Source organism: Passer montanus, unplaced genomic scaffold, assembly GCF_014805655.1.
Source record: "Passer montanus isolate IOZ18808 unplaced genomic scaffold, ASM1480565v1 scaffold44, whole genome shotgun sequence".
Lineage (NCBI taxonomy): Eukaryota > Metazoa > Chordata > Aves > Passeriformes > Passeridae > Passer > Passer montanus.
This window is the reverse complement of record NW_024369262.1, coordinates 3,353,392-3,378,812: the sequence shown is the minus strand read 5'-3', so window position 1 is coordinate 3,378,812 and position 25,421 is coordinate 3,353,392. Positions and strand designations below refer to the sequence as shown.

General features: G+C 42.8%; 2 protein-coding genes across 3 annotated transcripts in view; one reads left to right on the top strand and one right to left on the bottom strand.

Annotated features, from left to right (window-relative positions):
- The window catches only part of EFCAB5 (EF-hand calcium binding domain 5), a 35,226-nt gene extending 19,945 nt beyond the window's left edge, over nt 1–15,281 (bottom strand). The window contains exons 1-7 of one of the 2 annotated variants that reach the window (XM_039721014.1): nt 15,246–15,281; nt 12,710–12,795; nt 12,315–12,614; nt 8,752–9,327; nt 4,816–4,972; nt 4,486–4,549; nt 2,641–2,711 (exon numbers count right to left, since the gene is read on the bottom strand). In XM_039721014.1, the coding sequence (XP_039576948.1) occupies nt 2,641–2,711; nt 4,486–4,549; nt 4,816–4,972; nt 8,752–9,317 (858 nt within the window). In that variant the 5' untranslated portion in view covers nt 9,318–9,327; nt 12,315–12,614; nt 12,710–12,795; nt 15,246–15,281. The remainder of the gene's footprint in view (nt 1–2,640; nt 2,712–4,485; nt 4,550–4,815; nt 4,973–8,751; nt 9,328–12,314; nt 12,615–12,709; nt 12,796–15,245) is intronic. The other variant, XM_039721015.1, reaches the window with a different exon arrangement.
- A 781-nt stretch (nt 15,282–16,062) lies between these two features.
- SSH2 (slingshot protein phosphatase 2) overlaps nt 16,063–25,421 on the top strand; it is a 90,646-nt gene continuing 81,287 nt past the window's right edge. Inside the window, exon 1 of the mRNA XM_039720916.1 lies at nt 16,063–16,289. Within this exon, the coding sequence (XP_039576850.1) occupies nt 16,227–16,289 (63 nt within the window). The 5' untranslated portion in view covers nt 16,063–16,226. The remainder of the gene's footprint in view (nt 16,290–25,421) is intronic.

Sequence of the window (25,421 nt, the reverse complement as noted above, 5' to 3'; positions counted from 1 at the left end):
ATTTTGAGAGTATGGATACCTGACATAAGTGCTAAAATATCTTGGGCTTGTTGAAATGCCACACAGGCAATAACCAGCTGAAATATTAATATATGTTATTATTATTCATGTCTATATTGTGTAATTTCCAAATATATAGGACAAGTGGAAAAGAGACGAAGAGCAGAAAAAAAGCAATGACCTGAGGGGTGGCTGGTAGGAAAGAAGAGCTCCTAAGGCAATGTGGGTTTTTTCTTCATTTCAGCATTAGAAAAGTATGTAGGTTGGAGAGAAGGTGGCACATCTGGGGCTATGGGTATCCACCAGCTTCTTGGGGTTATTAGAACCCAGAGCCCTGTGACAGAGGAATCTTAAAGGTGAGGCTGTTGGGATCAGGCAGGTTGGACAAGCAGTTTGTTATTCTGGATGTCACTTTGATGACACATCCAAAGGCTCCTGCACTAATACTGTGTCTAACTCTTCACAGGACACTGTTTACAAGCACCATGTGGGCAGGAGGCACCATCACAGGCTTAAGCTGATGTGTAAATTACTGTACACATAATTAACGTACATTAATTTGTTATTAACTGAGAGATTTTGACACCTCTCTAAAGAAAGCTGCCACGCCTCCTTCTTGCTACCCAGAGTTTTTGGTATAGTTTGGGACCACATTATCATCAAAAACAATGGATCTGTTCTTGTTCCTACTGATCTCACTAGAAATGGAGAAAGCCTAATACAATCGTGGAAAATAATCTCACCTTTAAAGCCTGATTCTGACCCTGCAAAGACAATGTGAGCATTTCCCTTGGTGTCAATAGCTTTGTGCCAGACTGCTGGGGGTTCTGTGTGTTAGAGCACAAAGCTTGTGAAATAAACCATTAAGGGCTGGTCCCTGGGATTTAAATGCTTTTCATATAAAAGACCCCACGAGGCTGCCACAAAGGATGTAAGAATACAACAGCCACTGTTCTGCATTTTTGAAAAAAAAACAAAAAAAACCCAAACCTGAAAAACAATGATGTGTGAGGTCTCTCTACTGAGTTTCTAATAGCCTTTAAGTAACCCAAAGCCACACTAAATTCAAGGGAAAAAAAAAAGGGCCTTTTAATTTTAAGGTCCATTAAAAGCAATGTTTTCCACATGGCAAAGGGCTGTGACCAGCGTGGAGGAAGATCATCTCTTTCTGGGTTTGGTGGGTGATGGAAAGGGGTGAACAAAGGTAAATTGTAGCTGAGGATTAGAAGCAGCCCTGTCCTGATGATGGAACAGTTCCCAAGGGAAGTGATGAAAGCCTCATCAATTGATTCAATTAAAACCAGACTGGAGAAAGAATCAGAGAATATGTTCTGAGAGAACATTCCTGGCAAATCAGACAGCCTGACAATCCATGTCTTTCGTGCTTCTGATCTCTGTTGTCATATCTTTAATTGAGTTAAAATAAAGAGTACACAAAGTATATTTTAAACAGTTTTCTAATGCTAATGGAGCATGAATTCATTCAGTGATTATATATATGTACCATAGGGGTTATGGACTGATGCTTCATTGCAGTGACAAAAGCAATTCTCTGGGCTCTCATTATCCACAATAGTCTTCTTAATTAGATGCAATAATTCTGAGGTTAAATTCAAAAATATCTCATTTCATGCTTAAAAAAACCTTCAACAAGTTACCATAAAAATGCATCCCTGTGCAAAATACCAAACATGTGAGTCTCCTGAGAGGGAAGAAGGCACAAAAAATCACACATGGTTGCTTGGAATTAGTCTCTGCACAGCTGCTTTATACTCTGGTTTTAATTATTACAACAGCACGCACTAGCACTGCTGCAATGAGGGTCTGCCATTATTCCTATTCTAAACACCCCTTTTTACAGGTTTAATTACCCAACCATAAAATACAGCTCTGTTGCAGGTAAAATTTGCTGGTAAAGCCTTGGCCTGGAGAGCTTTCAATAAATATATTTTGAAACAATTTGGTTGTTTTCAGCTTGAGGAACAGCACAGTAATGGGGTGAAACTTCCAACTACATTTATGATTTTGATGAGTGGAAACCACAATTCTGATCTTTCCCAATGACAGCTTTTGAGTTTAAAACTAGTTGGTTATGCTTCATGAATATTTATGAGACTTGTTGCAGTTTGTTTATGGTTCAGACCAGTGACACTTCAGGACAAAGGCTTCTCATCCCAGGTCTTCATGGCTTGGTTCATCCTGGTTAATGGAACTTAGTCAGAAATAACAATACTGTGAGGATATTACTAATTACACCAGGCTAATGGTTGTAGTGGGACACCAAACCTCCTGTGAGCAGCCAGTCAAAGTCTGAATCCACAAGTGACTCAGGGCTTTGACATTTTAGAAAGGGATGGGGAGGGGTGTCCTAAAAACCACCACTCCAGGAGTCACTTCCCAAAGAGCAGCAAGGCTGCAGCGCTGAGGAAAGCAAAACAGTTCCCTCCAGCTGGCCAGAGTGGAAGTGTGGTGAGAGCAGAGGATGGAGATGGAATGTGAAATGTCCAGACACAGCCAGTTACCTGGAGTGCTGGAGAAGGGAAGCCCTTCACTTACTCCTCTGGGCTGTCCCCAGGGAAATGCTGACACTTCGTGACAAACACCACATTCTGAACCAAACACTCTTATTTCATTTCTCACCTTTGTGAACTCATCTAGGTATACTATTTTTTCCAATGTGTTTAAGATTTTCAGCTTCCTGTCATGGGTTGCTGGTAAGAAAAAAAAAATTGGTTTAGAAAGCAACAGTTGTGATTTTGCATATTGTACACATATTTTTGCACAATGTGCTGTTACATTAACTTTCTTCTCATGTTGGATGACATTTATTTGAGGTTATCCCACAGTAGCTGAAGCATCTGTCTGTACACAGACCATCTAAATCTGCTTGCATTTCTCTTGCTGAGAATCTCCATTTAGCTATTCAGAACTGTAGAGTTATATTTATTCTTGACATAAGTTGGTGCAAATTTGGATGATTTTAACAGTACTTAGAACTAATTATGTGAGGGAGGAAATGATTTTTGATTTAACAAACAGATAAAACTGCCTTAGACTCTGGAGACATGGATTCTGCTTTGCAAGAGAAGAATCTGAAAATCATAGTAATTTTCTCAAGAATATGAGAATATTTTTACTGATGATGATATTCAGAAGTATGTTTTGGTCAGCTTCTGGGCTGCTATAATGGAACTGAGAAGAGACATCAAATATCTATATAGGTTTCTGAATGAGTTCTTTGAGAACAGACATGCTATTTCTGTTGGCATTATTTTTCTGTTCTTTCTTCTAAATATATCAGGAATAATGAGAAAATTCATCATAGAATGCATTTATCTCTTGTTGGTTAATGTTCCTAAACTGTACATTATCTTTATTGAACTATAAAACAGAGTGTAATGTTCTGTTAATGTACATTGAATGCTATTAAGTGAAATAAATTAAGAAATGGAGCCTATTAGAGAAGTAGTACAGAGAGCACCCCCAGCATCTGGAGAGCAAATACTGGGCAGGAAATCCCTCCACAGTCTCATGTCCCAGGGTCTGTTTGCACTGGGGAGCCACAGCTCCACAGCAGGAGCACAGGGCTGTGTTTGGCAGTCACACAACATCCCACCTATACTGGATGATTACTCAGAGGAACAATTCTGTAATACAGACAGGGCTGACCAAGGGTGACCTCCAGGCAGAGGTGACTCCAGCAGCAACAGAAACACTCTGGAGTGTCCTGTTTACCATCCCAAATCAGCAGAGACACATTTGTTATCATTCATGAGCATTACAGGCTCTCAGTATAAAGGGCTGGCAGCAGGCTGGAGTTGCCACTTCAGTGTTCCTGGTTCTATTCAATTATCATCATCTGGGGAGGTCAAGTGTGAGCTATAGAAAATGGACAGGAATTATGGAAATCTCTGAGCTGAGTGCTCTGGTACAGAGGCCCTGGGCTGTGTGCCACTGCATGCCAGGGACTGGCCAAGGGAATGGCTTGATGAGATGAGCTATTGGGTGGAGCATTAGGTAAGCCTCAGTAATTCCCTTGAAACCACAACAGGTAACAACACTGTCAGGCTTTAATCTTGTTGATCCCACCTTTGTTCCATATCTCCCAGTATGCCAGTATTGCCAAGACCTCCCATGGACAAACTCAAAAAGGAGGAGGTTGGAACAGTGATTCTTAAAAATAGCAGTAAGCACATGGCAATGTGTGGCTAATAAGGGATGTAAGTGGAAAAGGTCTGCATCAGGTCTTTCTATCTCCCTGAAAGATTTTTTAAACATTTTTCCATACTTTTCAAGATCATATGAATGAATTACATGGTGGTTCAGTTTCTTTCCAATCCATTTGAAGATTTGTGACTGATATTCTGATATAACTACCCTTAGAGATTCTTTCTCTGTTATCAAATCCATTTGCTGTTTGCTCACGGTTCACATCAGAATTCAGATCACAGCAATAAAACTAAAGAAGACATATTGAAAACTTGCCTTTTCTCATATCTTCAGGAATAGAATCAGTGACATCTGGAAAAGACCTCAAGGCACTCTGAACCTAAAATTCAAAGTCATAGCCTGTGTCATGCAGACAACAGTAGACAATTACTAAAATAAATCTCCCTGAATAATCAGACATATGGGCTAGTCATGGGTCTTACACATAGTTAAGATTTGTGAACAATGCCCTGTCCCCTGATCCTGTGGTGGCAGAGCCATCACCCATGCTTGTGCCCCATGCTGCCATGCCAGGGTACATGGCACTAACACAAATGTCCTTTTCACCCTGTCTGCAACAACCACAGCAGGATCTTCCCTCGTTACCAGTGCTGCTGGGATTTTTTCATGGCCATCCACTGTCCACTCCTTGATCAGAGCTGCCAACACCTCCTTTCTCCTCTCTGTCTCCTCAGCCTTCTGTCTTCCTATCTCCTCCATTTCCTCATGTTTTTTCTTTGCCTCAGCCTTCATCTGGACCAGCCTGTAGGACATGGGAACATGGATTAGAAAGAGACCATCACAGACATACTTAAGATTGATTAAGCCTACCCTAAAGAACAAAACAAAAGGAAGCAACTCTTTGCTGAAATTCCTGTCTGTGTGGAAGACATTTAATGGAAAATCATCTGTGCAGCTCTCCTAGTTCTGTGTCATTTCAACAGCAATACATTTTACCTTCGCATTTATAATGACATTTATCATTTATTGTGTAGATGTCCTTCAATTTCCTTTCAATTCTAGCAGGGAGACAGGTGCATAATTTTGCTACAGTTGATTTACCAACAAAATTGCATCAGTCTTCATTGTCTCCAAACTCAAGTACCTTTTCACACAAGCACTTCACTGGCAAAGAACAATGTTCAATAAAATTTCTGAAGCAGCCTCACACAATAGAGCCCTCATTGCCTTAGGACAGGGGTAATACCTCAGCCTCTCCATCATTTTCAACACATGAAGTTTGCAGGTTTGGACTCCCAGTCAGCTCCCTTTCTTCCTGCTTTTTTTTCCTTTAAACACCCAGCCATGTTTTTCTCAATTTTCCATTTCACACAACAAAAGAAGCGAATAAAATTGATCCTGAACTCATCTGCTTTGATTTTGACTTTGTTAATTTATGAAATGGGGAAAAAACCCTTTAGGAAGGTCAAAATTCTTAAAGCCAAATGATCAGTTAATATGGAGAGAACAGCTCCTGTTCATGGAGGCTGCTGGAATCTCTCTGCACTGAGGCAGCTGCTCATCTTCGAGGCCTTCACACCCTCTGTAGCTATTCACAGAGAGGTGAATTGCTCCTCTTCTGTACCTGACAACTCCAAAAATTATATTTTAGGTAACGATTCCTGCTCCTTCTTCCCCGTGTTTCACATCCTGTGAAATGGGCTGATCCTGTCTCTGCCCTCTTCTGTTCCTCTGGGGTCATCCTACAAATTATAACCCATCAATATTTTCTTTAATGAACAGAAAGACCTGTTTTACATGTCACAGCAATACACTTTGATCACAGTCAGTTTTATCACAAGGTCCTTGTTCTTCATGGCCATTTATCACAGAGGTTTCTTAATGAATCATTTGGCTCCTTAATCGATGGTGGGCATTGCACAAGTGCTGCTGAGGCAGCTCAGCCTTGGGTACTTTGATAGCAGGGAGAGGGTAAAATATTTTCCCAACTTCTGACTCCTTCCCAGAGCTGGAGAAGAGAAGAAATGCAGCAGGTACCAACCTAAATGGACAAACAGATTTTTCTCCAATGTATGCTGCAGCAAAAAGAAAAAACAAGACCATTTGTAGAGGTAACTCCTCCTCTGGAGCTGTCTGCAAACTGGAAGCAGAGCCTGGGCTGTGCTCAGAGCTGCCAAAGTGCTCTGGTGATTAATTTGGGCAGTGTCCAGCACAAGTTACATTCTGTGCTGCACCTGCACTGGGCTGCAGTTTTGCATTCATTTCTAGGGTCCTAAAACTGGGCAGCTGCATCCTCTGCCTGGTGTCCCTCAGACAATAATGGCAAATCAGGGGTAACAGTACCAGGCACCACCCATTGCAAAGTGAGCTTGTTTTGGAGCAGACATTTCCAGAAAAGATGAGATGGCAGCGAGGTGACTTCTCCCTGCAGAACCAAACATGTTTCCTCAGGAAGAGAGCTGCCTGCCTCCCACACAGGGATGGCTGACTCAGCCTGAAGGACTCCCATCCCTGGACAAAGGCTCTGTTTCAGGTATCAGTCCATGTGCATAAGGAATTTCTCCCATCTGTTCTCCTTCCTGCCTTACTCCCAGTCAGGTGGCAGTTAAGGAGAAACTGGAGGAAGTCCAAGAGAGCTCACTGAGGATAGAAAAGTGTTAGATGGGAACCTGTGATGAATCCTGCCTTGCCTGAAGGTAATGCCAAGGCTGCCAGGGCCTTCATTTGGGCCAGAATTTCATTCCTCACCTTTCTGGTGCTTATGTGAGAGGTGTGAAGCACAGACTGGCATTGCTCTTGTAACAATTCCAGCCTGTTTGAAATCCAGTGACTCGCATGAGGAGTCTCACTGCTGTGTGGTGTTGTTAAAATCCTGTGTTGCTGTGATTTAAGAATCCTATGCAAATCCCACAATACAGTCATCACAGATATGTAAATCCTGAGCTGCTGTGAATGCAAATCCCATGATACTACTACCAGTGGATATGCAAAACCTGCTACAGCCATGATTACAGAACCCCCCTGGCAATGCTGTCTATGGAGAAATTTATTTCTGTAAGTCTTGATAGTCACTTCCTTTGACTCAGCTCTGAGAGCTACAAATGGGGAACCCGTCTCCAAATGTAAAGATGGGCTTAATAGCCAAGGGCAAGATAAGAGGTCATGGGTAGCCAACACTTTGTATTCAACAAAAGCCCAATCCAAAACCCCAGGCAATTGTATGTATTTTAGTTCAATTACTTTTTCAAAATAAAATAGATATATCCAGGTGTCCCTCTGTAAAGCAACAGGAATGATAAATCCCAAAGCAAAGGTGTGGCAAGGTTGACATCCTAAACATCCCTCCAGAACAGCCTGTGCTTGTGTGAAAACTCAGTGAAAGACATATTTCCCCAGCTCATTTGTTTCAGTGGACCAACATTTAAAAAATAGAAAAGAAAACCAGAATTCTTTTATCAGTGACTGTATGGAATTCATTTCTCACGCTGCTTTGTTGTGTTCACATCAGGCATGTTCCTACAAACTGCAGCAGTATGTTTAATGGAAATGTGGAGACAGAAGCTCAGATAGACTTAACATATCCTTTTAAGCATTATAATACTGGGAACTTCAATTATCTTCATTTAGGGTTTATGCATAAGACATGTCAACATTTTACTTCCCTAATTCCTGACACTGAAACCAATTTTCAAGGTGTATGCACTATTTATGCAAATAGAGTCATTCAAACAGAAGTCATTATTCTACAAACACAGATACAGAATAAAGTGATCTAGTAGTGAATGAGTAATTTTGACATTAATCACAATCACCTCTGGATCATCTGTGAACTGAAAAGTTCACATCTATATTTTCCTGAAGAGAGCAATGAAAAAAAGCATTATTGTTCATCTAATGCTCTCACATTTTAACCTTAGCATTTTGTAAGGTGCCATGGAACCCTATTCCAATATTCATTAAGTATTATACTATACTTATACATTAAGTATAGCCCAGAAATAAGCAACAGAACAAAATACAAAACAGTTTCTACTTTAAAAGGAAAAATAGAATATAAAAGGAAAGCCTAAATAAAAATCCTGGGTGAAAAGCAGCTTCTGCAATATGCCAGGACAATGTTGTTGGCTTGGTCAAGAGAAATCATCCTGAAGGAGGAAAAAAAGTTTATGTTTTTATTAAGTTTGGAAGACTAGAGAAGCAACTATCTGAAGAGTCTCCAGAACTTTCATACCAACACCTGTCCCAAAGAGCTGCTGTCACTAAGTTAGACCAGTTTGGATGCAGTTTGCATTGCTCATGTGTTATTAAGATAGAGTCTAAAGAGGAATTATATCCTTGTGAAGGGCAGAATATTGCCTTAAACAAGAATAACCAGTGTTTAATTTTGTGTGCCATGTTCTGGTATTTGTCCTGCTTCTCAAGTTTTTATGAGACAAATACCATCCCTGGCACTGCACTCCACAAGGTGTATTTTGCTCAAGATTCTGCCAGCCAGGCTGAAGGGACACCATTCCTTTTATAAAACAGAGACCAAGACACCAGCTCTGGCCCTGTGACCAGCCACACTGTCAGTGCTCTCACCTCTGTGATGGTGTACCTTGCCTCAAAGATTTGAGCTCCTCTGAGACCACCTTCATTTCTCTCAGGTATGGTCCTGGTTTTGCAGGAACACTATACTGAGGGTTGTGCCTCATCAGGTATTCTGCAAGATAATTAACGGGCTTAAATCTGGTTGGTTCTTGGTCTGATACAAGCACATGGTTTCTTTCCACTGCCATTAACAAACTTTCTGTTCCTGGGATTAATGTAGGGAGGAGGTTGTCGAGCAAATAGATGCGAGTATCGAGTGTCTCCTTGTCCTCATTGTACCACTCTCTGGCCAGCCTGTCCCCGGGTTCTCTCCTCCTCACCTTTGCTTCTTCTGCCTTTTGTGCTTGAACCAGCCTTATCTTTGTCTCCTGCAAACTCAGACACCTTTGTTGTACCTTTTCATGAAAACACTCTTCCCACGAAGTGTAATTACTGGAACATGGCAGTTCATCACCCCCCTGATAGCTTTCCATCTCTGCTGCAGTCCTATCCTTATGTCCAAGTTCTGGATCTTGTAGATCAGCAGATTGGGCTGATTCTTCTGGCTGAGCAGCCATACCTCAATCACTGTGACACAGAAAAAAAGGAGCTGTTATATAATGCCAAAAGATGCACCAGAGCCCTAACAGGTGACACAGGAATAGAGTCTATTGTTAGGCATTAACTAATATTTTTTCTATGTTCGTTTTTTATTCTGTTACTGCTGCTTTGTACTCTTAAATAAATACAGACCCTTTACTTCAAAGATCAGTAAATGATTTATAAAGATTAATTATGTATCACAACAGCCCTTGGAGACAGAGCAACTAAATTAATGTGTTCCTTTCTTAGGGCAGAAGAAACTGAGACACAAAAAGGGAATGATTAATTCCAGGTGACTTAGACACTCAGAAACCAAGCAGTGAACAGTGATTGGAACTTGCCCCCCAGTTCCAACCAGTGGAATCCTCTTACTCCCAGCACATAATTTCTGTTTAGGTCCATTCCCTGCCTCCAGGAAATCCAGTGGATATGAGACAAAGGAAGCAAGTAATGGAAAATTCCAGATACCCAGGAGCAAGATTCCTCTACATGCTTCCTCTGCTTCAGCTTTTCTGAGGCTGTGAAGAACAGTGAGGAAGCTTGTCCCACAAACTGCTTCAACAGCGGCAATTATTTTTTGCTCTGGACATTTTAAAGTAACAAGGACACAGGTGCATGGGTCAGCAGAGCTTCTAGAGAAAGGAGGAACCTCTACCATGAATTCTGTGATTAAGTTGCTCACAAGCATTTTATGTTGTAGATCACTCTGTAAAGTAATAATCCCTTCACAATTTCAAGAACTTCACGGCTTAAAATGTTCATTCTGTGAAATATCAGGAAGAAACTGAGCTGCTCAGAAGGCACAATTTGAAAAATGTCCCTACATATCTCCATGCATAAGTGTCTGCATCTGGAATGGAATTAACACACACAGAATGGAGCAGAAGACTGGTTACTACTTGATTCAAAGCATGAAAAATCAGCAGCATGCTGCAAATCTCCCAGCTCAGTGTGAAACAACAGCAAGGGAAGGGTGATATTAAGAAATAATCTAACACCAAATTAGAGATGAAACTCCACTCTGAACTTGTTACCACTCTACCCTCTTCAAGTTTTTATTTAAAAGTGCTTTTCACTGAGGCCTTTCAGTATCCATAGCAATAACACTGCTGCTGATATGCATTGCTCTTCCTGTTTAAGCATTTGTAGCTGTTCTGAAGCCGTTCAGCCTTCCAGGAAATGCATAGATGTGATCTACAGCCCTCCTGGCACACAAATTTAATTATGAATATGTTGACCTTCTGGTTCATTAACACTGTTGGAGTACAAATACAGCCTGGATGGGGGGATGTGTCACAGAGTTAAATTTCTAGGTTTGTTTTCTCAATGGGCTTGTTGGCATCTTCTAGTAATTTTTTTCCAAAGGTGCATTCCTGCTGGGAACGGGATGGCTCAAGCTGCCTACCTGACCCACAGGGAGGGTTTCTGGGTTGGTAGTTGGTTTTGCCACCAAAGGACATGAGCTGGAAAGGAGTCTGGATTTACAACTGCAGAAAGGAAAACCTGTCCACCCTGTGGAATTGTTCCTTGCTTAGGTGAGTTCCTTTCAACAAGCTATAAAACCAGACTCCTTGGTTCAAAGCAGGGTGTTAACCAAATGCTCTGGTCACATTCCAAATCAGCTGGTTTTGTTGTGCCAAAATAAACTATTCTTGTAGTTTCAAATACTTATGTTATTTCTTAAACATCCTTTATGAAACCCTCTGCAGTTTCTGTGCAATGTTAAAGTGACAACTGCACTCTGCTTTATGAGGTGGCTGATTCTGAAAGATGATGAATATGTTTTCTACACTGTTCTCAACCTTTTGTTAGGATGGTTTTGAGGATTGGTAAATGTTTATAAAGGATCTCCATGTCTCTGACCAAAACAAAACATGAGACAAGCAGTGTGACTGTTCTGTCTCAATTCCATGGCATCCACATAACTCCAGGAATGGAAGCAGAGCATGGAGAACTGTGCCCAGTGCTTTAATGCAGTACAGATGAAGAAGACTAAGAGGGCATGGAAGAACAAACAAAAAAAATAAACAACAGAGGAATGCTACAATCAGGTCATGAAACTTGGGATTAGTGGAGGATTACAGAGACACACAATGGGCAAGACTCCATTGGCTCATAACCTTCAGTGATTTTCATGAGCTGAGAATTTGGGCCAAAAGGAATAATTTCTCCACTGAAAGGGTGGTCAGGCACTGGAAAGGAGAGAGCCACCATCCCTGGAAGTGTTCAAGAAACAACTGGACCTGGCACTCAGTGCCATGGTCACACTGACAATGTGGTGCTTGGTCAAATGACGGATTCAATGATCTTGGAGTCTCTTCCAAACTTAATGATGCTATGAATTTATGATTTTACAATAATATTAGAGAGCTCTCAGGGTCTATGGCACTCCCAAATGGAGCCCAAATAACAGCGAGCATGGAGCACAGAGGCAAGCTCTAGAAACACCCAGGAAATTTGAAGTGTGATATAAAGTTTCCTGTCAGCCTTTGTTCAAGCTGAAGGCAAGATAAGCTTTCCATTATTTAGTAGGATGCCACTTCCCTGGCTCCTTTTCTGTAAGAAAAATATTCTTTTTTGCCTGCTAGAATCCCTGCAGGCATAAAAAGATTATCCCAGTGTTTTCTGTAGAAAACCCAAATGTGCCCATAAACAATATTCTTATGGTTTCATTTTTATTCTGTTAGAGAATTTTGATGGGTGGGGTAAAGCCAGGAATGACTAAAATTTGTTTAGGTAAATATTTTCTAGATGTTTGAGTTATAAAAGTCCTTTCAAAAACAAAGTTCAATCTCTTTGACATTCTATTGCTCAGAAATAATTTTGCCTTTCCCTCATGTGTTTCATAGAGCATATTTATCTCATCACAAAAAGCCCAATACCCTTTTCATACATGATCTTTTCAATACAATTAAAATTTAAAAACATTTTCTCCTTTGCTTTCTGAAGCTTTGAAGAACTGTTTTTCTTACCTTTGGAGCAGGTATCAAAATAGATGTTATTCCTCCTTCATTCAAAGTGGCCTTGCAAATCAACAGGGATTTAATATATGCCCATCAACCATTAAAAATCTTGAAGTGAATTAGGGATTTCTCAGACCTGCTGTGGAGCTGGGCTGTGAGTTTTACTCCTCTGTGTGTTTGCAGTTGCTAAGCAATAATCCCAAAGGTTGCTATGCCTTTCCACGTTCAAAATTGCTGTAGGTTGTCTTTTGGCTTTGGCACAGCCCAACAGACTCTTCTGTACTGAACTTAGAACATGGCATCACATGACTGAAAATAAAATAAAATCAAGAAAGGACTATGAATAGCAACAGAGAACATTAAGGCCACAAATAGAGAATCTGCAGGTGCCAGTGACAGGTTACCTTCAGATTCAACGTTCACAAAGTCCAGAACTGTCTCAAGCCCATTACCAGCTGAAGGGAGGACTGTATTAACCAGAGGTGAGGATCTCAGACATAAAAAGAAATTAATTACAAACTCAATTTAAACATTTTCAGGCTTTCTTTCTTGTGTTGCTTTGAAGCAGCCTTGCAGGAAAGGCACACAAGCATTAACGAGGGGGGAGGGCACGGTGCCATTTTGTCAGGCTGCTTTTAAACCTGAACCTAAAGGAATTTGATGAATCCCCTTTCATAATCTCTCCTATATTCTTTGAGGAATAATATGACAGGGAAAGGAGAAGGCAAAAGACAAACACATCTACAGCAGGCATTCTGCACTCATTTACACGAATGTAAATCAGATGCCTGTTCAGCAGCTCCCTTGGGTTAGGCATGACTTCCAATCAAAAAACTTATGGCAATTTCTGCCAGGAAATGAGGTTTATCTAATGCTGCTTCTTTCTTTGTATTTTATACTGCAAGTGGCAAAACTTTTGGATTGCCTGCCTGCAGGAAAACTGAACTGTGACTTTATCTATGGTATTTGTCATTGGAACAGCTGCAAGGTGCCCTGCCCTCTATTAGTTTCCATTTCATGGGATAGCCTGTAGGAAACCTTGAAATAGAGGAGGTCAACTTTCATGTGAAAAATACACTGAAATAAATTAGCATTTCTTTGCTATTTATTTGGAGAAATGTATCAGAAGGAAATATGCAGTGAATTTCCAAGATGTGTTGAAGTCTAGCATCAATTATGTTAACAAAATGAAGCAGAAAATTAGTGCTCAGGAGTAATTTAAAATGAGGCTTTAAACTGGATTGTGCACTTTTTCCTCAAAGCAGTTTGCACATGATTAATTCCTGTTATCTCTTCTCCCAGGTGGGCTTGGTTTTCCCCTTTGCAATTCAGAATTCTGTTGCTATTATGATTAACTTACAAAACTTCTGGAGAATGAAACACAAATTTTTAAAAAACAATTTTTTTTTCAATCCCCAAACAAGAATATACAAATAGAACTTAGAAGGACGGATCAAACCAGCTGTATTTTTATTTTTCTGGAAGTGGAATCCCGTGGGTTAAGCAAACCTTTAATTGTACCCTATCTAACTTGGCTGTTATCCCTTAATGTTTTTGCTAAGCAAAGTGTATCCTTTTATTATGCCACCAAATACTTGCTCTGTTGACAAAATAATGGGCTGAATATGTCATCACAGATGTTTTGCTGGAATTGCCTCTTCTATCTCTTTTTTTTTGTTTTGTTTTTCTCTGTAAGATACATTTTGGGAGCACTCTGTTGTCTTTTGCAGCTGATGCCAAGATTATGCAATAAAAGCCCTAACATGTAGTAATAATAAGTTGTGTTAGCCAGGGACATGTTTGCAGTGTATTAAATAGTCAGTTTTGGAAATGTGTACAAAACCAGCCCATGTACAGCTCCACTTCTTTGAAATGCTGCTCTGGGCTGAAGCAGCAGGTGCTGACCACAGTGCTGCCAGCACAGGAAGGAATAAGGCCACAAGCTTCCAGTCTGTTTTTTGTACCAACCCTGATGCTGTGACCACAGCCTGCCCTCTAATTGCTCTTTTCAATCCCAATACATCTGCCTTATAGCTTCCTCCTCCACATTTAAATTCTGCTGCTGAAAAAAAATAACATTGCACATGCAAATTACACCTTCCTAGAAACTGGAGAACTGTCACAATTTGTGGTTGTTGTAGCTAATAACTGATATGTTGGACTTTTAGTGAACTGTAGATAGCAACTCCATTGTTTACCTGTGGTAAATGTTTTTAAAAAGTGTTTGCTGTTCAAATACCTGGAAGATCTACAGGGTATATGAAAATTACAGAAAAGTCTAGTTTGGAACATGGTTTAAATAATAATTTGTTGATAGTAATCCCTGCATGACTTGATCAAAATCCAGAATGAAACACCAGTCTCAGGTGAGGGAACTGCTACAATACTCTGGGAACTTTAGTCTTCTATCAATTCTATCAACTCAGACGTACCTGAACATGAGCTGTGGGCCTGAAAGCAGCCCAGTATTTGCATGCTCAAGACCCTGGCTTGCTGTGCAGCCCACTCTAAACTCAGTTTAGTCCCGTTTAGGGAGCCTGTGCTCCATCCCTTATCCTCCACCCTCACCCGTCCACCAGGAGGCAAAATGCTCCATTAGCAAGCCTGACTTCTCCACTGCAGGCAAGCCCAGCCACAGGAGCCTCCCTGATCATTATTTTAACTGGGGAATAACCTAAAGAGAGACCATGTGGCTTCTCCAGTTCTTAAATTTACAGGGAAAAAGTGCTATCAGCCTGAGAACAGATTGAAGCAGCATCAGCCATGTGCTTAAATGGAATCTATGGGTTGATTCACACTCCTGACAAAGAGTTTGCTCTGTTTAACGTTTAGAACAGTTTCTGGTTATCATACGTAATGTTGTAATTCGATGCCCCAGAGACAATTCTTGATCCCAGTCACCTCCTTCCCATGAATTTTTTGATTCTTGATCCAAATTACCTCCTCCTGATGAATTCGGTGGCACCAGGCTGAAACTGCAAAGAAAATGAAGTTTAATAGCACTTGACCCTTTGTTTCAGACCCCCAAACGCCCAACAGTTCTGCATCTGGGAATGTTTGAATGTTTAAAATGTAATCATTAGACTCGGGTTTTGGTGTTTGGGAGTGTGCATTGATGTAGGAAGAGGTGTTATATGCTGCTTTCACTGTGGAGTTACTATTGCTGCCTAATCCAAGGAAAAGCTCCGTTATGTGACCATTAATGCAAATTTTCACCAGGGGTTGCTATACCCACCATCACGGCTCCCGGTGGGATGGGATTCCACAAACCATCACCAGCCAGGAGGCCCTGCTGACATAAATTAATAAAAGCCACCTATGAGGCTGAGGGACCCGGGGCGATGCCAAAACCCCTTCAGCAACTGGGGAGAGAATGCCGGCGCACCCCAGCTCCCTCAGGAACGGGGTGGGGATGCCGGGGTCCCATTGTCCATCGCAGCCCTCACGGACCGGGGTGAGGATGTCGAGCCCCCTGAGCCCATCGCAACCCTCTCACGGACCGGGGTGAGGATCCTGAGGCCCCCAGGCCATCGCAGCCCCCTCACGGACCGGCGTGAGGATCCTGTGGCCCCCAGCCCATCGCAGCCCTCTCACGGACCGGTGTGATGATGTCGGGGCCCCCAGGCCATCGCCGCCCCCTCAGGGACCGGGGCTGGGAGTGCCGGCACCCCTCAGGAGCCGCCGGCGCCTCGGGGGTTAACGCGGCACGGCCGCCAGGGGGCGGCGCCGCGCGCGCGCTGACAGGGCCGGCCCGGCCCCGCCGCGCCTCAGTCGGCGAGAGGCCGCGGGCGCGCGCGGAGCTGCAGCCGCTGCCGCCCCCTGCGGCCGCCGCGCCGCCTCCCCTCTGCTCCCCTCCCCTGTCCCCGCCATGGAGTGAGGCCCCCGCTGGACGGCCGGACGGGGGGGCCCCGCCGCGCCTCGATGGCTCTGGTCACGGTGCAGCGCTCGCCTACCCCCAGCGCCACTTCCAGCCCCTGCGCCTCGGTGAGTCCCGGCGGGCACTGAGGGCAGCGCGGCGCTCGGCGGCCGTTGGGGTCCGGCGCGCGGTGCTGCGCATGCGCCGCGCCCCCTCCGCCTCAGCCCCCGGTGCCGCCGGTGTCCGGGCCCCGGGCCGGGGGCGATGCGGGCCCGCGGTGCCCGGGAACGGGGCTCGCACACCCCCGGGCTGTGGCCTGCTGGCAGCCGAGGGGACGGGCGGGGGTCCCGGTAACCCTCAGCAGGCCCGGGCTGAGGCAGGGCAGCTCCCTCCCGGCCCTCATGGTATCGCAGGGTCCCGGTCATACCCAGCCCCTCTGTGAAGGATGCGGCGGCGCGGGGCTGCTGACATAAATGCGCCCGGGTTATTCTGTGTTCATTGTATGCGGTGGGAGAGGCGGGAAGCGTGTGTGGAAGCGACCTGACATGCTTGGGGCTCCGGCCGTGCTCAGCTGATCTCATCTGACAGCAGCCTCTGGGTATCCCCAGTGCCCGCTCTGCCTGCGCGGGCAGCTAAGGTGGTTTCTGCCCCTTTTTCTACAGCGATGCATGTAGTAATCTTCACAGCCCAGGAGAGACACAGAAGGGCCGGATTCCGAATCCCTGAGTGAGATGTGCGGCAGGACAGATGTTCCCATCGCTGCCCCGGGTTGGGCAGGGGCTCTCAAGGCTTCTGCTCTTTAAACTTGGGACAGGCTGTTGTTGTGTTTGTTGTTTGTTCTTCCCTATTATAAACCCCTGCATGTTAACCCTTTAAGCTGCTCCCTACCCACCATGTGCCGTTTCTGATGTAGTCAAGGATGAGAATTAAAATAGCTTTGCTTTCGCTTCTGTACTCTTGGTTCTAAGTTAGCATTTATCCTTAAAAAACCTCATGCATTATGACACTGCTGTTATGCCTGATTTGCGAATGTTTGGAGGAAGAGAATAGTTGAAATCCCAGTTGCTTCCATCCTCAGTGGGGGGGAGTGAAAAAGCCAACTACTCTGAAAATATTTCTTGTTGTGTTAGGTAACCTCTTCTGAAACTAGATCAGCTGCTTGACAGGTCCTGCCTGCCCCAATGGCATTTTAGCTGTCAGAACACTTACCTCTTTTTTTTTCCCCCTCTTTCATTCCCATGTCTCTCCTAAGGTATGTTTACTTAGCAACACAGATTAATTTAGCTTATACTTACCTGTTATAAATATTAATGTGCTGCATTACTTCAGAGATTTCTTCCCCTTCTGACTTCTTTACCCTTTCCACTATTCCTTTTCCCATACATTTATAGCACTGAATGCATCTAGTGAGAATAGATAGGTCTCTCTTGGCATCTTCCTTCTTTCTCCCATTTGGATGGATCTTCCTTCTTTCTCCCACTTGGATGCATAGACCCTCCCTTTGTTAAATATTTTATATATATATATGGACAATTAGTTGTATTCTCTAAAGCTTTTCCATCTGCAACAGCCAGGCTGTTTCCCAACCAATTAAATTAAATTGAAATCGTGCTGATATTTGGATACTACTTTGTTGTTAAATATAAAAACAACTCCCTGTGGAGCCTGACAAATCCAGAGCATGCAGCCTTGGGTTTATGTGTCTATATTCTCCTTCTCCCATGACATGATATGGAGGTGTATTCTGTACCAGAAATAAGTGTGTGGCATATTCCTGGCCTGGTTTTGGGCTTCGTAATTACTTCTGCTTTCTCAGGCTTCTCTTGCAGTGTAAAGTGAACTTGATTTTCATCACGATCTTAACTGCTATTGTTTGAACACTTCTGCATTTCCTGTTGCAGCTTCCTAACCACACTTCAGGACTGGGCTGCCCTTTTGGCCTCTTAGATATCTGGGGTGGGTTGTTTCTCCCTCCTTCTCTTAGAGCTCGTGTGTGTTCCTCCTTTGCCACAAACTTCTTGTTTCTTAATCAAAACTTTATCATTTCAGATGATTCTCCTTCCTCACCTGGTGAGGGTTTGTGAGCAGGGCAGGCACATTTTCAGTCCTGAGGAAGGCTTTGGTCCTAAGCCTGCCACCCTTGCAATTCACTTGGATCCCTGTCAGCTGCAGCAGGAGGATTTGACTCTCAGTTTTAAGTCAAATTGTTTCAACCAATCTGTAGTAAACTGATGGTAGCTTCCTTTGACTGTCTCCAGGTTACCTCTTTAAATGAAAGCTCGTCTTGCTCAATAATTTTATCAGTAGGATAAGGGTCTGTTCTTGCTGTTTCTGAGCAAAGATTATCTGGTAACTGCTGGAACTTAGCTGCTTCAACTTGTGGGCAAGGGAGAAGCATGTCAGTGTCTAAGCATATGGCTATGTCTAATTCTGTTTCCAGGTCACTAAGAATTTTGAGGACAGAACTGGATTCTCCTTTGAAATTGCTTGATGTCTCTTTGCTTCAGAGATAAACTTCTCAGACAAGGAGAAAGGGTGAAATTGGTGTCCTCAAACTGGATTTTTTGCATTAAGTGTGCCCTATAAACTGTTATAATTGGCTCTTACAGATTCAGGGGAATAGCTGATCTGAATCACTCTGAAATTGGACAGCTTTTATTTATAGGTTTTTATCTTGTTCTCATTGCCACAGAGCATCTCATGAGCATTCATTTCAGGGTAGTTCATGCAAAGTGTTGATTATACATTTACAGCCTTCTGGTTGCTTGATGACTTGTAAAATTCCTTTAATTGTCTGTCCAGACTTTTGCTGTTTGTTTTGGCCTTTGGTTATGCAGTCACTCTTGAGAAATAAGACTGCAATCTTCAGTCCTTACAGCAGAGCAGTTGTCTTCTGATGTACCATGTTAGAAAAAGTGGTGGCAGCCAGGGCCATGCTGCAGTAAAATACAAAGATGCCATGAGGTCCTCGGTGCTAATGCTGATGGATTGTTCAATGCAGTTCTTGGCTGATAATTACCTCTATTGGAAATAATCTGTTGATACTTGGCCTTTTAAAGTATTTTTGATGCACAGCTAAAAAAAACTGCAATTTCTGGAAAGTGCTGTTTTCCTTCTGTTTATTATATCTCTTTCCTGAGAAGTGAAGAAGCTGGGCAGGCAATCTGGCCCTGGCTGCTCTCACAGTTCACTTGTCTTCCCTACCCTGAGGGAGACAATATGCTTTTATTGGAAGGGACCGACTGACCCAAAAAGAGAGGATGTGCTGGGTATATATTGTTCTAAAATATTTGAGAAAAAAATATGCTAAAGCAAATTAAAACCTAAACCATTGGACTTCCCCTCCTTAATCCCAGGAGAACAGCTTGAGCAGGAAGTCGAGTCCTGCAAATGTGTTTGGGAGTGTCTGTCATGTTGTGCTTGGAAGCTCCTTGCAGGTAGAACATACAGGAAATATTTTCCCCACTTCTTTATGAGGAAGCTAAATATAACATTTCTCTACCCCTGGTCCTGTAATTGCTGTTAAACAATGCAGTAATTGTGAGTTTACTTAATCATTGATAAGTCCAGTCTACCTCACGTAGAACTTATTTTTCTATTTTCATTTTTTAAAATAAATAAACTAAGATCTTGATTGCTGCTGCATGGATAAGGTTATGGAGAGTTGATTTTTGGAGGAACTACAACGTAGCTGGGCGAGCAGAAGCTTCTTATGAAATACTTAGTAAAGCTAGGAATGCCTAATATTTGAAGATGCTCTGACCAGTAAAGATCATCTGTTGTTTCTTGGTTTTCTCCAGCTGATGTCTTTCAGGTATAGCCAGAGCTCATTCTGAAACTGAAGTTTTTGGAGGCAGTGGCCCAGAAGAATGAGCCGATTCCTGCTTTAGGCAAACCTTGTAGTGCCCCACAGGTACCTGTTTCCTCTGGTGCCAGCTGTCACCATTTGGGAGATAAAACTGTTTCAGTGATCTGATCTGTAACTTCCCTTTTAAATTTCTGCTGAAAGCCCTGTGAGAGAACCAGGAGGCCTCCACCTCTTGCTTGGTGTGATGCTGTTGGTAAAAGATGATTTCTGTCCAGCTGGACAAGACCAGGCTGTTGGAGCACAGATAATTTCTGTGTGTGTAAATGCATTCATGTGTGATGAGACTCTCCTGTTCCTAAAGCAGTTTGATGGTTGAGCTGTGGAAATATCTGCTGCCTCTTGTATACACACTTAGCAGGTTTCCTCTAGGATCTGCATGAGATGCAATGTCCCTTAGAGGTGAGAACAGTATTTACAGCTGAGAAGGAGGATGATGACGGTGGAATTGGAGCCTCACTGAGATCCACAGAGAAACATTCTTAAAACTTGCAGAGTGCATGAAAAAATCTTCATCTTTTTAAGAGATCTAACTCTTTTGTAGCATATCTCAATGATAGCTTGATTTCATTTTTCACCTCTTGAGTTCCAGTGGCACATGAATTCTTGTGTTTTGAAAAGGAGTTTGTAATTTGAAAATGCAAATAGCTTGTGATGCTGTAGGCATAATCTGACCAGTACTGATTCTTGCTGTTTAAGAAATGAAAATAAGTTGAAAAGGGCAGGGTACAGTAGCATCTACAGTCATTCTGGGAGCCAATGACATGTTTATTTAAGTGGAAAATGCTATTTTGAGCAGAGACTGCCATCCACAAAGCAGTCTGCTGGAAATATTTTAGTGTAAGAGAGCTGCCTTTATGCAGGGGTAATGCCTGAGGATTTCCAGTTACTGGAAAAAATCCTGAAAGATCTAAAGCTGCAACTCTTCTGTCTTGGGAAATGAACAAAAAAAAAAAGAAAAAAAAAAGAAAAAGAGAGAAATAGCCTTTGGGCAGCTTAGCTCAGTGAAGCTGCTCCCTGATCACAGCCTGCAGCTCAAGGTTTCATTCTTCAGTCACAACAAGCCACATCCTCCCAGGAGCGAGGGGCAGGAGGGGCAAGCTTTGCAGTCTTCACGTCTGACTTTTGCTGGTGCCATTAGCAAAAAGCAAAATGGAGCTGCTGGTTTGTGACCAGTGCTGCCTTCACATGAACTGGCCCTGCCACTCTAGAGCACTTAGGCTGGTCACCTGCCTGCTCCAGGTGTTCCACTTGTTTAGTTCAGGCTCTGGATTAAACATCTCTCCACTCTGTGCCATTGATTTGCCTGAGCATCCTTTTAATTTGATTATTAAGTAGTGACAATGAAGCTCATACCTTTTGCATAAAAGGGGAATCTTGGAAGCAGAAGAAAGAGGTGATACCTATGGGGAGTAGTCAGTGATTTAAGCAAGGCACATATTGTTTCTTTCCTTTTGGCTGGAGCTCTTCCTCTGCAGCACTCTGTTCAAAGGGGTAAAAAATTATGAGGGCTAAAAGCCATTTTTGCATTTCTGAGTTGGGCCGTATTAATTGATTAAATTACTGTCAACCCAACCATCTACAAAATGTCTTATCACAATACTCCAACATGTGTGTTCATGTGTTTTAGTCAGCATTTGGGGAGGCTTCTGTATCTAGGGGTTTGAATGTGTCAATAGCTTTTTGCCCAAATAGAATTCCTCTGAATATGCATCTTATCAGCGTTGCTCACGGCAGGCTGCTCTCCTCTCGGAAGGCTGAGCGTTGCTGTGAGATGAGTCACAGCGTTGAACAGCTTGTTGCTTCCATGGTGAGACGCACCCTTGCTGAGCATGCCAGTGCTCATGGAACTCCTGCAAATGCCCTGTGACATGAACTCCTTCTGGCCCCGCTAAATGGAACGCCCCTGGCACTGAAACGCCTTGTGCTTGTGGCTCCTCGCTGCTCTTGGGTGCACTGCTCCTCCTCCTCTTCCTCCCAAGAGACTCCTAAACTGAGGCTTCATGGAAATAATGAAGTTACTGCATTGGTGGGGGTTGTTTCAGGGTGAAATTACTGGGGAACTTAAGGCCACAGTGTAAACTTCTTGTATTGAAGTAATCAAAGACTAAATTAGAGTATTTCATCTGAGCTGTTTTGAAAGAAGTGTTTTATCAGAGATCATACTGTCCCTGTACTGAGCTCATACCAGAGCTCAGGAGGTGGCTTTGAAGCTTGAGCTTCCACTGCTCTGCCAGTGGAGAAACACAGGAGACCTTGGAGAAGTAAATTCCAGAGATGTTGTCTCAGGAGTTGGACTGCAACTTGTAACTGAATTAAATATCCGAAAAGGGAATTTTAATGTGGAAATCCAGTCCTGTCCCAGGGAACTGTGGCTGTCCTATTCTCATTGGCTCTACCATGTCCTTTCTGTTTTGATGAACAGAACTATCATATTTAAAATTGCAGCAAGAACTTTTAAGACTTGTTCAACTGGCTTGGTTTAGCTTCAGCAGCTGACATCTGAGAATTGTGTACATTAGGATTCTTCAGAAAAAAAACCCTGAAACAAAACATGTCATGCTTTTCATCTTTTCATTTTACAGGATGATGAGAGGGAGGGATAGGGCATGTGCCTTGCATGTGTAAAGTACTTTGGTTTCCAAAGGAGAGCTGGTTGGTAGTTAGAGGTAGTCTGACTCTTCTGAGTGGTGCAGAACCAATCTTTTCACTCAGTCCATCTGAAAATGGAGTTTCCCACAGGTCTCTGAAGCTCCTGAATGGACTGCAGAGAGTCAGCTGATGTCTGTGAGCTTCTTGTGTAGTAGCAGGTATCCTTTGGAGCCTGCTGTTCCCTTGCAGTAGTTCTGAGTTCTGAAGCATCTTCAGTAGGAAACAGGGTGTCACACTGGAAATTTAGCTGATGAGTTGCTGTGGGGCAGGCAGGGAAGTGACTCAGCTCCCTGACCTACAGACCAGAGCTAAACCTAGGTACAAGAGGAAGTGCTAGGTGATGAGATAAAGGTGTTTCTGGAATAAGGAGTGATTCTTTTCTTGTTCTTCTTTGTTTCTGTTGTTGTCTTTCTTTTTTGTTTTCCTTTCCACGGTCCTCCTCAACAGTTTTAAATAGTTTAAAGACAAACAGCTCTGGGCACGTTCTTCAGAGATGCTGTAACCACTGCATTTAAATACACTGCTTCAAGATGTGGTAGGAAACAGCTACCTCAGTGCTGTATTGTCTTCCTGAGTGAAGTGCAAACCTCGAAATGACAGCCCTCCCCTTTGCCCTTTCACATTGCAGAATGGTTAACAACGACTTAATTCACTCTCTAACCAAATATTTTTGTTATATAGCATCTAGTGAGTTTGATTATTGGGAGTTTGCTCTGGGTTTTTTTTCAGCTGAGTTGTGCTTACGTGGGGGAGCAAGCTTGTGACTTCAAAAAGTGAAGTGAAACAGGACAACTTAGACCTTTTTGTTCTTTGTGGTGTTTCTTCCTCCTTGGTAGTATTTTAGTTCAGCAGCAGTTGTTAGAATGTGTAAGTCTGAATTCCACCTCTCAATGAATCTTAAGACAGTAGCTACCCCTGTAGTGTGGGTCGAGTTTAATATTGCATAAACTTGTCAGTACAGTTGCAGATTGGAATCAAATATTAATATATTATCTCTTGCTTTTAGTGTTTGCCTGCCACTGCATCCCTCAGCACTTTGCTGTGTGGCTGCCTTGGTTCTGGGAGGGAATTGTCCTTCAGTGCAGCTTCTGCTCTGCTCCTGAATCTCAAATAAGAGATTATCAGGGAAAACCAATATGAGCAGAGCATATTTTCAACCCCCTTCCCAAAAGCTGGGCATAGTTGTAGGATACTTTAAGGCAAGGGAGTTATTACTAGTTAACATTTGTAGTATGACTGGAATAGAGTTTGCACAGTCTCAGTGGGTGAAAGGAATATTTTTCACATAGACTTTACAGATCCCTGGTTTCATCTTGTGCATCATGCTGCAAAGATAACTGTGCCACACGCTTCTGCAACCCACACTTCTGGTCCTTGAAGTGGAATTTTTCTCCTTTACACATAAACCAGAAACTGCTCCGTTGGGGAGGAAGCTCTGTTTAACTTAGATCTGTTCATGTTGACTGTACATGGCTGAGATGGTTATTTTGGGGCAGTTTCTATCTGCTTCTCATATGACTGAGAAAGTTCAAACTTTGCCTTGAGGAGAAGGGAAAACTTTGAGAACTTTTTTTTTTAAGTATTTGAGGAGAAGATGGCATGAGCCAAAATAAATTTTTAAGCTTGAGCACTTGCTCACGTCTTGGTCCTGAATTTGAGAAGTGCCCCATTTAAAAAGTAAAGTAATAAAAAACCCAACAGAACCAAAACTAAACAGCCCCCTCCCTACAAACAGCCCCACAAAACCCAACCCAAAATTACTCAGCTTGTTTAAAATTTAAACTTGCAAGTTTGATTTTAGGACAGGTGAGCACAGAACACCTTGAGCTGAAAGAGTACAAGACAGAGACAGCTTGAGGTGAGAAGCAATCTGTGTGTGTCAGAATTTCATTTGCTTGCTGGGAAGTGGGACATCCTGGACATACTCCAGCCTCCTTAAACTTCATTTTGATGATGGAAATTCTCTGCATATGCTGTGGGAGATGCTGAAGGACCCTGAAGGGTGAGAGATACCAGCAGGGTTTAGTGCAGACTCTTTTGGGGGCAGATGGGGAGCGATTTCCTGGCTGAGTGCTGATAGTTTGTCTGACGTGCAGCGTTGCTCTTTGTGGCTTGGCACAGGTTCAGTGCTCTGTGTGGTGTGGAAGCACACTGTGTAAAACGTGAGAACTTCCTGCTGTGATAAGGAACCAACAGTTCTTCCAACAGGTGCAGTCTTTAGCTGCAGTCCTGAAGATGTTACAGAAATGTTTGCTGTCATGGGCCTCCAGTATTGTCAATCTCAAACTGAGTCTGGCCTGAACAGTTCAGAAGGGAGAGCTTTGCTTTTTGCCTTGCACTGCTATGATAAGAGAATTAGGAGGGGAAGCTGTGTTCAAGAATCTCTAATCCATGATGGTGGCTGTGACTGAAACGAATAATCTTATTTTAAAGGGTGCTCTATACCACTAAAGCTTTATAAATATTAATTTTGTTCATTTGTTTCCTAATAAAAGGCTTTTATTCATTAAATCGCTATTTATTTATTAACCTGACAAACTAATAGCAAGCTCTCTTCTTTCAGTGTATGCATGTGCCATATCACAATTCTGCTTGTCACCGTAATAAGAACTTCATTCATCTGCCTTAAAATGTCATTGATAACAACCTGGCAGTGGCCCAGCTTGGAGCAAGTTAACTACAAAAGGCTGCATTGTAAACCTTTCTGAGAGTACATGCTACATTAAGTCTAAAATTAAAAAAA